Raw genomic sequence first — 14869 nt, 5'->3', positions numbered from 1 at the left:
GCCAGAGCACACAGAAATGCCGTTTATCTTTCTGCCGCAGTGGTACCTATTTATCTATTCACACTGGCATGCTCTTGAACTGCTAGATTGGCAGGAGCTTGGACAATGCAACGGGAGCTCACTCTGTTGCATAGATTCGAACTGCTGACCTTCTGATCAGCAAGCTCAAGAGGCTCAGTGTTTTAGACCACAGTGCCACCCGCATCCCTACTTAGGCAGCTGTGAGGAGGTGGGAGCCTTCAGTCTCAAGAGCTGCTTAATTAAGCCTGACACTCCTATGCCGATCACGTTTTGGCTAATAAAGAGTTAACTTGCACAGTGTGATTTACTGCTGCCTCACTCCTGACAGCAGCCTTTTGAGCCGGGATGGGAAACCTGTGGCCCTCTGTATCCAGCTCCCATCATCACTGACCACTGGTCCAGGCTGGATGGAGCTGATGGGAATCCAAGAACGTTTGCAGGGCTGCAGGTTCCCCATCCCTTCTCTAGAACTTCTGAGGCTACTACCCCTGGCTGCTACTATCCTTGACATTGCAAAGCAATGTATGAACTTCACAGCATTCACCCTTATAATAATCTGTGGAGGAGGAGAGAACAAAGACTGAGACGCAGGACTGAAAACTGGGGCATAGTTGCAGTAAATGGTAATAATTTTTTTAAAAGTAAGTCTGAAATAGCGCTCACACACCCACACCAGGGCCATCTATATCTGCACTCTATTCCCTGCGAATGAGAGGGGAAGAATAGGAAACATAGATGACTCACCTTGATGTTAGGGAGGTAGACCAGACCACTGAAAGAGGTGAGGTTGTTGTTCTGCAAATTCACGCTGGTGATGTTCTTAAACTGGTCTGCTGGCGCAAGATCCACCATTCTGAGTCAAACAAAGGAAAGAAAGAAAGAAGACATTTAGAGAGAGCGGATGGTAAATAAAACTTGATGCTGTTTCCCGCCCTGAGGCATGCTCTAAGGAAACACCGACAGAGCTTTTCTTTCCCTTTTCAAAGCAAATGGAAAACATTTTGGGAATTATAGGGACAGAACTACTTAAATCGTATAGAAATTTATTTATGTGTGCTACTACAGCAGCAAGAATGTTACTTGCCCCAAAATGGAAAGAAGCAGAAGTCCCAACAAAGGAAAAATGGATACAAAAACTCATGGAATATGCAGAAATGGGGAGACTTACCAAAGAATAAAAAATCAAGATAACAAACTTTTTTATAAAAGAATGGAAATGGTTTATTGATTATTTACAGATAAACTGCAAACAGATAAAAATTATTATAATAACCTGCCGTTTTAGCAAGAGTATATATTTAAAGTAGATAAACAAGTGAGCAAATTAAATGAATTTGGATATGCAGAAGATATAAAAAACAATAATAACTTTAAGTAACTGCAAAAAGAGGGGGAAGGAAGCCAAGTTTTGAAATGTTAAAATGACTGTAAAATTAAGGAAATGTATAAACCTGAAAAGCATAAATAAAAATTAAAAGAGAGAGACAGAGAAAGAAAACATTGGTCTAGGAACATAGAAAGCCTCCTTACTCCAGGGCAGACCAACTGGTCCAGCTAGCTCCATATTGTCTTCTCTGACCACCAGCAGCAGCAGCCCCTCTCCAGAATCTCAGACAGAGGCTTTCCATGTCTTCTACTCATTATCTATTTAACTGGAGATGGTGGCGATGGAACCTGGTACCTTCTGTGTGCAAAGGCTGTGCTCTGTCATTGAGCTACACTCCCTCTCCAGGCATGCAAGCAGTGGCATAGCAAGGTCAGGTGGTACCCGGTACAAAAAAATTCTTGTCACCCTCCCCCACATTGAATTTTTAAATATATATTTTTTGCCTGGTTTGACTTTATTACATTTTTTTTGTGGGGGGGGGGGACAGAGTTGTTGAGCTTTTTTTGCCTTGCAACGAGGAGTCTACCTGAAACCCTACAGGGCAGAGTCTACCTGACTCTGTGAAGGAGACCGCACCCACCTTGCTCCGCTCCTGCATGCAAGTCCAGCTTAGACCAGTCCCAACCACTGCATGTTTCATACACACACACAAATCAAGGCACCAGCCCTTTCATTAAAAGCAGCCAGTTCCCAAAAGCCTGCTGGAATAAGGAGGTCTTCTTCACATACCAGTGGAAGGACAGCAAGGAGGGAGCCAGTCTGGCTTCTCTAGGGAGCTTCCCATCCCTAGCCAGGCATGATGGGAGCTGTACTTTTTAAAGGGATTCAGGGACAATCAGTGGTAAGCGCCGATGTGCGGTTTTAGGAACTCTGCTGACAAACTTAGCTGGGCAGCTGCCCACGGTCCTTGTCACTCGTGTTAAAAATATTACTGACCTGATCATAGAAGCCGTCCAATTTAATTCTTGCATTTTGCTGAAGTTGGAATGGCCCAGTCTTTCCGCAACCATATCCGCATTAAGTTTGCCCCCAAATAAATCTTTAGCGTTTTCAGTTTCAGCTGCTTCCTGCATTGAGGACATTAATTTATTTATTTTTAACTGAGAGCCGAAATTAAAGTTAGAAGATTGAAGCTGGATGTTGGAAGATTGAGGAGAGAAGAAGAAAGTCGTTATTCGCAGAGTGTACACAGCACATCTGTGTTCCGTTCCTTCCTCCTGGGCTGTGTTCAGAAAGTGGTGTTGGGGGGTGAGTGTTCAGACCACTGGGGTCTCACTTGTGGGGTGACTCAGGGTTCCATTCTCTCCCCCATGCTTTTCAACATTTACATGCAGCTGCTGGGAGAGATCATCAGGAGGTTTGCGCTGGGTGTCCATCAATATGCGGATGATACCCAGCTCTACCTCTCAAATCAGAACCAGTGAAGGTGGTGAAGGTCTGGAGGCAGTTGGAGGATGGATGGCAGCTAACAGATTGAGGATGAATCCTGACAAGACAGAAGTACTGTTTTGGGGGGACAGGAGGTGGGCTGATGTGGAGGACTCCCTGGTCCTGAATGGGATAACTGCCCCTGAAGGACCAGGTGCATAGCCTGGGAGTCATTTTGGACTCACAGCTGTCCATGGAGGCGCAGGTCAATTCTGTGTCCAGGGCAGCTGTCTACCAGCTCCATCTGGTATGCAGGCTGAGACCCTACCGGCCCACAGACTGTCTTGCCAGAGTGGTGCATGCTCTAGTTATCTCTTGCTTGGACTACCTTTGAAGGCGACCTGGAAACTACAACTAATCCAGAATGTGGCAGCTAGACTGGTGACTGGGAGTGGCCGCCGAGACCACATAACAGTGGTCTTGAAAGACCTACATTGGCTCCCAGTACGTTTTTGAGCACAATTCAAAGTGTTGGTGCTGGTCCTGAAAGCCCTAAACGGCCTCGGTCCAGTATACCTGAAGGAGTGTCTCCACCCCCATCGCTCTGCCCAGACACTGAGGTCCAGTGCCAAGGGCCTTCTGGTGGTTCCCTCACTGCGAGAACTCAACAATTTTTGGGGTGTCCTGCTTTTTCCTTTTTGAAATATGGCAACCCTACATTTGCCCCAAGGTCCCAATATTCAACACAATATTCAACAAAGCACAATATTCAACACTGACTCTGTATTCTCTGATTGGGGCTGACTGCCTTCTTTGCTTATAAGACATACAAGTTTTATACATATCCTTTATATAGAAAAGGAGCTCACCACTGCAGTGCCGTCCAAGGCTTTCAGAGATGGGATATGGAAAATTACAAAGAGGCGGTAGTTATCCTGCTTCCAAACTATCAGGTTTCCATACATGTCCAGGATGACCAGATTGTTTAGACCCTGGAAAAGGAGGCTGGTGTTATCAAGCGTCTGGTTCTCCCACTTTCCACCATTCCACTGTGTGAACCCTACCAGTAAGGGGTTGGATGCTCCAAGCTTAGACCGCATGGCTTAAGCAAGCCATCTTTGTGTTTCTATACAATTTAGAAACTAAGTCTTAGTGCCTGTGTTTTCTTACTGCTGTATGGAAAAGCACATGAATCTGACCTTTAAAGGGTATGTAAGTAAACCAATTTTAACCTACCAAACTTGTGATTTCTTTCTACATTAAGGGAAGTAAGGGGAACTTTGGAAGCAACTTAGAAGGGGATATCTTTATCAGTGTAACAGCTTATATTTCCACGTGTTACTTTGCTGTATATTTTGTGATTTTAAATCTCTACTGGGGCTCTCTCACCAAAGAGGACTTGCCCCAAACCTGGATCTAGGCATACGGAGAATTCTATTTTTATAACAGTACCATATTTTATATTTAACAAAATACCAAAAACAAGAATTTCAAAGAATAGCTGTGTTTCCACTCGAGGGGGAACGGACTCAGTGGTTCACAATCCTTTCCCTTTGGCATGACGCTACACACTCACAAGAGTTTCATTCAGGTAGGTAGCCGTGTTGGTCTGACGCAGTCGAAATACCGTATTTTTCGCTCTATAAGACGCACCAGACCACAAGACGCACCTAGTTTTTGGAGGAGGAAAACAAGAAAAATAATATTCTGAATCTCAGAAGCCAGAACAGCAAGAGGGATCGCTGCGCAGTGAAAGCAGCAATCCCTCTTGCTGTTCTGGCTTCTGTGATAGCTGTGCAGCCTGCATTCGCTCCATAAGACACACACACATTTCCCCTTACTTTTTAGGAGGGAAAAAGTGAGTCTTATAGAGCAAAAAATACGGTATATAAAAAAATTGTCCAGTAGCACCTTAGAGACCAACTCAATTTGTTGTTGGTATGAGCTTTCATGTGCATGCACACTTTTTGAGATACACTGAGTGAGTCACCAGACCCTTATATATAGTGGGAGGGTGGGGTGGGGTTTTTCTCAGGAGGGTAGTAGGAGATGGGTGATTGACTTTCATTCACGCTTTTAAAGTGGCGATGTCCCGTCCCCCCCTTTACCTTCAACTGATATATTTCTTGGTTGGAGGAAACGTAGTTGTTGCTTATGTAGAGTTCAATGAGCGCATAGGCTTTTTGCAAGCCCGCCAACGAAGTGATCCGGTTGTTCTCCAGAGAGAGATAATGGAGGTGAGACAAGTTATCAAAAACATTCCTCTCCAGGCTGGTGAGGTGATTGTTGTTGGCGCTCAACCTCATGAGTTTGCAGAGCTTCGAAATGCCTGGGGAAGGGGAAGAAAGAACGTTTCTGGCGAGAGCTGTGACACAAGGGAACGAGCTTTCTCCATGGCTGCTTCCATACTGTGGAACTCCCTCCTTTAACAACAACAACAACAACAACAACAACAACAACAACAACAACAATAACAACAGTGATGAAGCCCAAGTCCTTCCTGTTCAGACAGGTCTTTGAAAACTGAAGTGCCGATCACCGGGCTACCGTCAAGGCGAGCTATCTTAACTGCTGGTTCTAAATGTAAGGGTAAAGGGTAAAGGGTAAAGGGGACCCCTGACCATTAGGTCCAGTCGTGACCGACTCTGGGGTTGTGGCTCTCATCTCGCTTTATTGGCCGAGGGAGCCGGCGTACAGCTTCCGGGTCATGTGGCCAGCAGGACTAAGCCGCTTCTGGCTAACCAGAGCAGCGCATGGAAACGCCGTTTACCTTCCCGCCGGAGCGGTACCTATTTATCTACTTGCAATTTGGAATGCTTTCCTTTTTAATAATAATAATAATAATAATAATAATTTTTATTAACAGGCCAATCACATCACATTATCCGAATCACATTAGTTCCAAATTATACAGCCGAATTTTAAATTTTGTTGGGGGTACCCATACATCAAGCTCCGGACGAGTCCAAACATCACTTATATTGCTGCATTAATTAAACAGTTCTATCCAGTTCAATCCAGATAGTCCTTTATTACTTTCTTCATCTTCTTGTTGTTATCGTATATTCCTTTCTCTGCGATCTCTGATAATTTTCACAAGCAGATTGGAAACAGACATGCTCTGTGTGGGTTTTGTACTCTCCAAAGATCATATCGCTCAGGGACAGCCGCTGTTCCTCGCTTCCATAAAAAAATAAAAATTAATCTTCGGTCTGTCCTTTACTTTTCTCAGACTTGCCCAGTATATCAGGAGGCTCTGTCAGGTCAAAATTACATTCCAGCAATCCTTCTCATTCCAATGGTCCTGATTCTCCTCCCCCTGTCCTTCTTTCTCCGGCAAGCCTGTCTTGGTGAGACGCCATTTTTTGACTGTGTCATAGAATTTTCCTCCATTCTCATTGTTTACCAATCCTTTCTTTAGCTATAATCCATCCCACACAGTTTTTAACTTCCTGCTTGTGATTAGTAAAATGCAACGATCTTGTTTCTTTCTGGGGTGAAGGGTTATTAATATCATATAGTACAAAGAAAAAAGGTTTTCCCCCTTCATTCCAAACATACAGTCTCTTAATGGTGATTCATCAGAAGATTTACTTATCCGTCCGTCACTCCCAGTCACAGAGATCCATTAATCAGCAGTCTTATCTTTTGAGCGTTACTTGATGTATGTGCTTCAGCTTCATTCCAATCGTATGTTTCCAATTATAATTCCGAGCTGAAGCTAACCAGCACGCACTGATTGGAATCGGCGTCAGGAAGAGCTGACTGCATCGAGGGCTCGTGCCAAGTGACCGGCACCCCCAGACCTTGGATCTGGGGGTGCATTGTGGACACCGCTGGCAAGGCAGCCCCCCATCTCCTTGGGGGGTAGGAAGACTGCATACTTCCCATAGCAGCCTCTTAATTACCTTGTATGGGTCAGAGAGATGTTACTGTTGGCCATCTTCCAATGCGCCACCTGGTGGCCCCCCCGCACTTTGGAGTGCTTTCAAACTGCTAGGTTGGCAGGAGCAGGGACCGAGCAACTGGAGCTCACCCTGTCGCGGGGATTCAAACCGCCGACCTTCTGATCGGCAAGTCCTAGGCTCTGTGGTTTAACCCACAGCGCCATCCACAACAACAATAGTTGTTCAGACAGGTCTTTGAAAACCGAAGTGCCAATCACCGGGCTTCCGTCAAGGCGAACTATCTTAACTGCTGGTTCTAAATGTATTTTGGTGTATTTTAACTCTTCCTAGAAATGTGGAGTCAGAAGGTGTCCCATGAGTCATCTAGACCAACCCCTGCAAGGCAAGAATCTCAACTAACCAGAAATATTGCTCTTAACCAGTTTTTCACTATTACTTTGCATTTGAGAACAATGTTTTGTAGACATTGGAAGCCACCTTGAATCCTGGCTTGGGGAAAAGGCGGTACAGTTGTACCTCGGAAGCCGAACGCCTTGCGAGATTAACCTTTTGGCTCCCGAATGCTGCAAACCCAGAAGTGATTGTTCCGGTTGGCGAATGTTCTTTGGAAACTAAACGTCTGTCATGGCTTCCGTGGCTTTCGATTGGCTGCAGGAGCTTCTGCGCATAGATAGAGTGCTTCTGCGCATGCGCGTGGCACGATACAGCGCTTCTGCACACACGCGGGGCGAAACCTGGAAGTATACACTTCTGGGATTGCTGCGTCTGTATCCTAAAAAACACAACCGGAGACTGACGTAACAAGAGGTACGACTGTACTGTTAAAACGGAAAGAGGTCAAACGATCGCAAGAGGTGCTGAAATTTTGGGAGGTTGGATAGTTGCAATGGAATGGTCTTGGTGGTGGGGTGCACATTTTTATTCTTATTTATATATGATTATTACTTTGACAAAGTAAAATAATAATAGTAATAATAATAATGATGATGATGATGATGTATGGAAGTGAGAGCTGGACCATAAAGAAGGCTGATCACCGAAGAATTGATGCTTTTGAATTATGGTGCTGGAGGAGACTCTGGAGAGTCCCATGGACTGCAAGAAGATCAAACCTATCCATTCTGAAGGAAATCAGCCCTGAGTGCTCACTGGAAGGACAGATCCTGAAGCTGAGGCTCCAGTACTTTGGCCACCTCATGAGAAGACCCTGGAAAAGACCTTGATGCTGGGAAAGATGGAGGGCACAAGGAGAAGGGGACGACAGAGGACGAGATGGTGGGACAGTGTTCTCGAAGCTACCAGCATGAGTTTGACCAAACTGCGGGAGGCAGTGAAAGACAGGAGTGCCTGGCGTGCTCTGGTCCATGGGGTGACAAAGAGTCGGACACGACTAAATGACTAAACAACAACAACAATAATAAACAAACAACTGTTGTTGAGACACTTCATTCCGAATCTGCGAGAAAGAGACAGAGGATGGTTACGGGTGGCTGTCCTGCCCACCCTCTAACTTAAATCCTGACTACACCCATGGACCCAGAAACAATTCAGAATCCAGTGCCATCGTGTATCATGGGCCCTGAAGTGAAAGCATTCTGCACCAGCTGCCCTTTCTAAGCGCCGCTTCTCCAAGGCGGACGATCATGTGACGCCTGTCTCCTCCAGGAAATGGCAAAGCTCTTGCAAAAGCTGCTGCTGTGCAGAAGTACTCCTGGCCCTGGCCTCCTCCCTGGGAGCAGAGTCCAGGAACGCCCAAAGCTGTGGATATTCAGAATGGAACATGCAAAATACCTTACCCTCGAGGGTTGTGATGCAGTTTCCATCTACCGTGAGCTCCTCCAGATTTTGACAAGTATCCAGCCCTTCTATTTTAGTGAGGTTGTTGTTGCTAAAGGATGCCCACCGCAAATTCTCCAGTTTGTCCAAGCCACTGATTCTGCTGAGATGTTGCCCGTCAAGGTCTAACACCGTGATCTGTTAGGGCGGGGAGGGGGGAGAGAGGAGAAAACACAATCATAACTGTATAACTCTGCTGAATCAATGAATTCGGGATTCTAGCTATGAGAGTCATCAGTGCACATGATGTTTGGTGCACAGCCTATCCTACACTGAACGACAGACAGGAGCATATTTTATCTCATTGAATTTCACTGAGTCTTTTCTTCTTGTATAAAGCTACTAACAACTGTAATAAATAATAATACAGTGGTGCCCCGCAAGACGAACGCCTCGCAAGATGGAAAACCCGCTAGACCAAAGGGTTTTCCGTTTTGGAGGCGCTTCGCAAAACGAATTTCCCTATGGGCTTGCTTCGCAAGACGAAAATGTCTTGCGAGTTCCTGCGGGTTTTTCCCCCTCCCCCCCTTTTTCTAAGCAGCTAAGCCGCTTATCAGCTGATCCGCTAAGCTGATAAGCCGCTAAAAGCCGCTAAAAGCCGCTAAACCGCTAATAGCGCTAATCTGCTAAGCTGTCAATGGGCTTGCTTCGCAAGACGAAAAAACCGCTATACGAAGAGCCTCACGGAACGGATTAATTTCGTCTTGCGAGGCACCACTGTACAGTGGTACCTCTGGTTGCAAACAGGATCCGTTCCGGAGGCCCGTTCGCAACATAAGCAGAACGCAACCTGCAACTGCGCAGCTGCAGGTCGCGATTTGTCACTTCTGCGCATGCGCGTGATGTCATTTTGTGCATCTGTGCATGCGGGGAAACCCGGAAGTAACCCTTTCCGGTACTTCTGGGTCGCCGTGGGACGCAACCTGAAAACACTGAAGCAAAAGCAAACGCAACACGAGGTACGACTGTAATGATAATAATAATCACTATTTCTATAGTTCAGTTTCTGTGAGTGTGTGTGCACATTGAGCGCTGCATTTTAACAATATGTACAGAGGCTAATACCTGCCTAAATTCCAACTGATCGCCAACATTTTAAAATTTCTTATTGACACTTTAAAAAAGGATAAACCACAAAACACAGTTCTGCCCTGCTGAATCATATCTCATTACTTGTTTTCATCCTCACAATAATGTGGGAATCTAGCTTCCCAGGATTTCCATTTTACAGAGGTGGGAGACTGAGGTAGTGAGACAGTGGTTTTCAAAAGATTCTCCAGTGGACAGGTAACTGAGGTGTGTTCTGGACCCATCTTTCTGAAACCCAGTAACTACCTCCCCGAGAACCCCCAGAGGTTTCTCTTTTCGCCTCTTGTTGCAATGCATATATGTTTTCAGCAAAAATGTGTCCTTCCCCCGATACGAATCACCTTTGGCACCGATGTCACCCAGTGTAATGTTGACACCATGGGCTGAAACGTCCGCCTCTCTTGGCAGCCTCTGTGAATGCGCTTCCCTTAATGTACAAAGAGCAGAACGCTATGCTCATCTGCCCAAATGTGTTCTCCTCTAGCTATGCTATGCGCCGCGCAACAAATCGAACTGACAGAGGAGCTTTTAACCTTTTCTACATGGCAAATTAACATGATTCTGGATGATGGGCCACAACACAGACTGTGACAGGTCGAGGTGCCTGAGGATCTCCCTGGACTGCCTTGTCCAATGGCCTTATTTTGTGGAACGGACTACGAACGGTGGGTGGTCATTGAGGAGGGAGAATGAGAACTGTGCCCCCGTGCACTATGCTGAAAGGAGCTGGACCTGAGGTTTCTCCAGAGAGCTTGGGAAATGGTTGCCTATCAGTCAGCTTGATGGGCCGTTAGCCTGACTGATCAGAGGAAGGCGGCTCCATTATAACCACAAACTGCTTACTCTGAGATGGAGCCACGGAAGGGTTTTTGGAACCGTCTGCTTTTATCTTACCTGTCGAACGCAAACTTTTCCGTTCCACCTGCTTCGTTCCAAAAATTCATTCCCAGTTCCCCCTACCCTTATTCAGAATAGCTGTTTCCACGAGCCACTAGGACCCAATAAAATTCCAAAAAAGTAGCAGCTAACTGCACGCTTATTTAATTAAAGCTAGTTTATTTACCGTATTTTTCGCTCCATAAGACGGCACATTTTTCCTCCTAAAGAGTAAGGGGAAATTTGAGTGCGTCTTATGGAGCGAATGGCGCTGAGCAGAAAAGGAGAGCTACGCAGCGCCCCTTCAGCGAAGTGGGAGGAGGAACGGAGCCCCTTCTGTTCCTCCTCCCGCTTCGCTGAAGGGGCGCTGCACAGCTCTCCCTCTATGCGCAGCGCCTGTCCTGGAAGCCGAAGGAGGAACAGAAGGGTCTCCTTCTGTTCCTCCTCCCGCTTCGCTTGAAGGGGCGCTGCACAGCTCTCCCTCTATGCGCAGCGCCTGTCCTGGAAGCCGAAGGAGGAACAGAAGGGTCTCCTTCTGTTCCTCCTCCCGCTTCGCTGAAGGGGCGCTGCACAGCTCTCCCTCTATGCGCAGCGCCTGTCCTGGAAGCCGAAGGAGGAACAGAAGGGTCTCCTTCTGTTCCTCCTCCCGCTTCGCTTGAAGGGGCGCTGCACAGCTCTCCCTCTATGCGCAGCGCCTGTCCTGGAAGCCGAAGGAGGAACAGAAGGGTCTCCTTCTGTTCCTCCTCCCGCTTTGCTTGAAGGGGCGCTGCACAGCTCTCCCTCTATGCGCAGCGCCTGTCCTGGAAGCCGAAGGAGGAACAGAAGGGTCTCCTTCTGTTCCTCCTCCCGCTTCGCTTGAAGGGGCGCTGCACAGCTCTCCCTCTCAGAGAGGGAGAGCTGCACAGCACCCCTTCAGTGACGTGCCTGTCCTGGCTTCTGCCCTTAGCCGTGTGCAGCCTCTTCGGGCAGGGGGAGCCTTCTTTTTTTATTTTTTATTTATTTATTTTTTTTTATAAAAAAATTTATTGGGTTTTCAGCTTTTTCAGACAAACACACACATATAAAACAAACACAAAACAAAACATCTGTGATTTCATAGTCTTACATTCATTACCTTCTTTCAGTGACTTCCCCACACCCCCCTACCCACCTTCCAATTTCATTAAGTATCTCAGCAAGTTATTTGTTCATTTCTCTTAAATATCGTTCATATCTTTCTTAAAGTTTATCATTTTTCCATTTTTACTTATCATATCCCATTATATACATTGAATCCTTTCTCTAAGGTCGGCCTAATTTCTCTCCCACAAATTCCTCGGTCTTTATATTAAACCAAAAATCATATATTGAACCAAAAATCATAATATTTCAGTTCTAGATCCCAGAGTCTTACCACCCTACACTCCCCTCCCTCCCCTACCCCGGTTTTTGCTCCTTCCCATATTTTTAACCTGGATTTCTCACATCGGAGGCCCTTAGGCCCCAATTAGTCTCTTTCCACCAATTTTGTTTATAGTCCTTTTTGTTGGTCTTCTCTTCTCGGAGGAATTCTGTCCCCAGTTCCTCATATTTTCCTCCTTCCAAATCAAACAGAAACAGTTTCTGTCCAGGATCGACAAATCTCCCCTGTTGCAGCTTAAAGAATAAGTCCCCATCAAACTTGTTCATTCTTTTATAGCTCGATATTCCAGTTATTCCAGGGACTTCCATCTTTCTTTGCAGATTTGTAATCCTTTGGTTGTCTTCTTCATTTCTTTTGTTCCCAAAAGTTACAGACTTTTGATTACTCTCTTCCTCCTGAACTCCCTCTTCTCCTTCTTCTTTTTCCCCCAGTTCTAAAGTTATCTCTTCTTCTGCAGCTGCAGGTTCTTTTTCCATCCGGTTAATTCCATCAACAGAGTTGCTTAGTTTAAGATTGAAGGTCATCAATTGTTCACTCATAGCCGAGCTCTGTTCTTGCAGAGCTCCCACCAAAAAAAACATTTTTTTTATCTCTGCCAGTAATTTTCCTTCAGCCGCCATTGCAATGTCTTTGGTTCCCTCCAGGGGGATTTCCATCATGGTTCTTTTCCAACAGTCCGTTACTTTGTTGTTCAAAATTAGTTTGTTTCCAGTGAATTTAATGTAACACTTTTAATCCGAAAATATATTTGTAGCACAGTTCCAGGTTTTAACTATCCGTTTGACAGCTCTTTTGACAGCTGTCAAACTCCTTATTCTTTCTCTCGGGTTCACACACAGGGCGCTGCCCGGGTTCGGGGGGGGGGGTCAGCCAGAGAAAACAAAAGAAAAAAAACCTCTGAAATTCCCCTCTCTTCACTCCAGCACAATTAACTTTTTAATCCAATTTATGAAAGCTTTTTCTTTAAACACCACAGTTTTTCCGACTTAGTGTTCCTCTCCTTACTTTAAGTCTTTTGGTGGGGGGGGGAGTGTGGACTTCCTTTTTGACACGTCCCCCGATCGTACTCGAATTCAGGAATAAAAACTTTTAGTGCCAAAATTTCCTTCTACTCACGGGTTGCTTTTTTCAGTCCCAATTTCAGGAAGAAAGACGGCGCTCTACGGTCATGGCTCGCGGCTTCGCTCCGCCGAGGTAGCGCTGAACTCTCAGCACCACGCCGCTCCCCAGTCCACTCCGCAGCCTTTAAAAAGGCTCTTCGCGGGTCGGGGAGGGCGCTTGAGGTGCCCACCGAGTTACCAGGTCCGCAAGCTTCCGCGCTTGCGGTTTTTAAGGGTCCCCGTGTCGCCGGCACGGCAAGACCCGTCCTCGACGGAGCCGATTCCCTCCGGGGCTCGGAGGGAATCCGCCATTACCCGTTCGCGCTATCCCGGAAGTCTCCCCTTCTTTTTTTATTTTTTAAATAGTATTTATTCAAATTTTAACGATTACAAAGAGAAAAAAAAAAACAAAAAAAGGAAAATAAGAAAAAAAAGACATAAGAAATACAAACAATTAAAAAAAAAAACAGATCAAACCTTTACATAGCTTTCTTTCCTTTGCTTATTTCCTTGACCTCCTCACACCTCCCTTTTTTGTATTCTAGTTCAATTAGATGTTTCAGCAAATCCTTTCCAGCTTTGTTTTTATGCTAATAATTTATCTTAATATACTGTAGTATATTAAATCAATTTTTACCTAATCCTTTATATCATTTCTGCTAAAACCACATAACTTCATTCCAACAACCTTCTAACATTCCTTAATTTTGCAATGTTTCTGTAGATAAACTTTAAATTTCCTCCAATCTTCCGCATGTAATGCTTTGAAGGAAAATGTAATGAAAATGATATATAGATGGTACATGACCCCAGTTAAACTTGCCAAAATATACCATTTGTCTGATAACAAATGTTGGAAATGTAAAGGAAATGAAGGAACATTCTTTCACCTCTGGTGGACCTGCCCTAGAGTGAAGGCCTTCTGGGAAATGATATATAATGAGTTGAAAAAGGTATTTAAGTATACTTTCCCCAAGAAACCAGAGGCCTTCCTCCTGGGTATTGTCGGCCAGAGGGTGATAAAGAAGGACAGAACTTTTTTCCTGTACGCAACAACGGCAGCAAGGATACTCATCGCTAAGCATTGGAAAACCCAAGATCTACCCACACTGGAAGAATGGCAGATGCAACTGATAGACTATATGGAACTGGCCGAGATGACCGGCAGAATCCGAGACCTGGGAGAGGAGAGGGTTGAAGAAGATTGGAAGAAATTTAAGATGTATTTGCAAAAATACTGTAATTTGGTTGAATGTTAAGAAGGATGCTAGATCATAAATAATTGAGCACCACTAAATTAGATGGAATTGGGATGACAAGTGAGAAATATAAACCTTCTGGAGAACTATTAGATTATATTTAAATGAACGGGGCACAAGAACGTAAACAAGATGATAAATTGCTGGTAAAAATTTACAATGATGTAAGTGGGAGCGGGAGACGTGAGGGAGTCCAAAGAAGTTATGAAACTATGTTATGATACATGTTATATTGTTTATTATTTTTACATTTGTATTTAAAAATTTTAATAATTTTTTTTTAAAAAAAAACAAATTTCCTCCAATCTTCCTCCACCGACTCTTCTCCCTGGTCTCGGATTCTGCCAGTCATTTCCTCCAGTTCCATATAGTCCATCAACTTCATCTGCCATTCTTCCCGGATGGGTAAATCTTGTGTCTTCCAATATGGGCAGGGGGAGCCTTCATCCCGCTGCCCTGAAAAGGCTTGGCGCGGTTATCTCAGAAGCCAGAACAGCCACACAGTATCCCAGAAACCAGATCCCTCTTGCTGTTATGGCTTCTGGGATTCAGAATAATTTTTTCTTGTTTTCCTCCTCCCAAAACTAGGTGTGCCTTATGGTCTGGTGCGTCTTTTGGAGCGA

General features: G+C 45.2%; 1 protein-coding gene across 3 annotated transcripts in view; it reads right to left on the bottom strand.

The window, feature by feature from the left end:
- LRRC9 (leucine rich repeat containing 9) overlaps nt 1-14869 on the bottom strand; it is a 77265-nt gene that overhangs the window by 17465 nt on the left and 44931 nt on the right. For all 3 annotated transcript variants that reach the window (XM_081858414.1, XM_081858412.1, XM_081858413.1), the window contains 5 exons: nt 8481-8658; nt 4885-5105; nt 3646-3768; nt 2345-2475; nt 766-874 (listed from right to left, as the gene is read on the bottom strand). In XM_081858414.1, coding sequence (XP_081714540.1) covers nt 766-874; nt 2345-2475; nt 3646-3768; nt 4885-5105; nt 8481-8658 — 762 coding nt within the window. The remainder of the gene's footprint in view (nt 1-765; nt 875-2344; nt 2476-3645; nt 3769-4884; nt 5106-8480; nt 8659-14869) is intronic.

This window comes from Podarcis erhardii (assembly GCF_964252035.2).
Source record: "Podarcis erhardii genome assembly, chromosome: 1".
Taxonomy (NCBI): Eukaryota; Metazoa; Chordata; class Lepidosauria; order Squamata; family Lacertidae; genus Podarcis; species Podarcis erhardii.
This window is presented reverse-complemented; position numbering and strand designations above follow the sequence as displayed.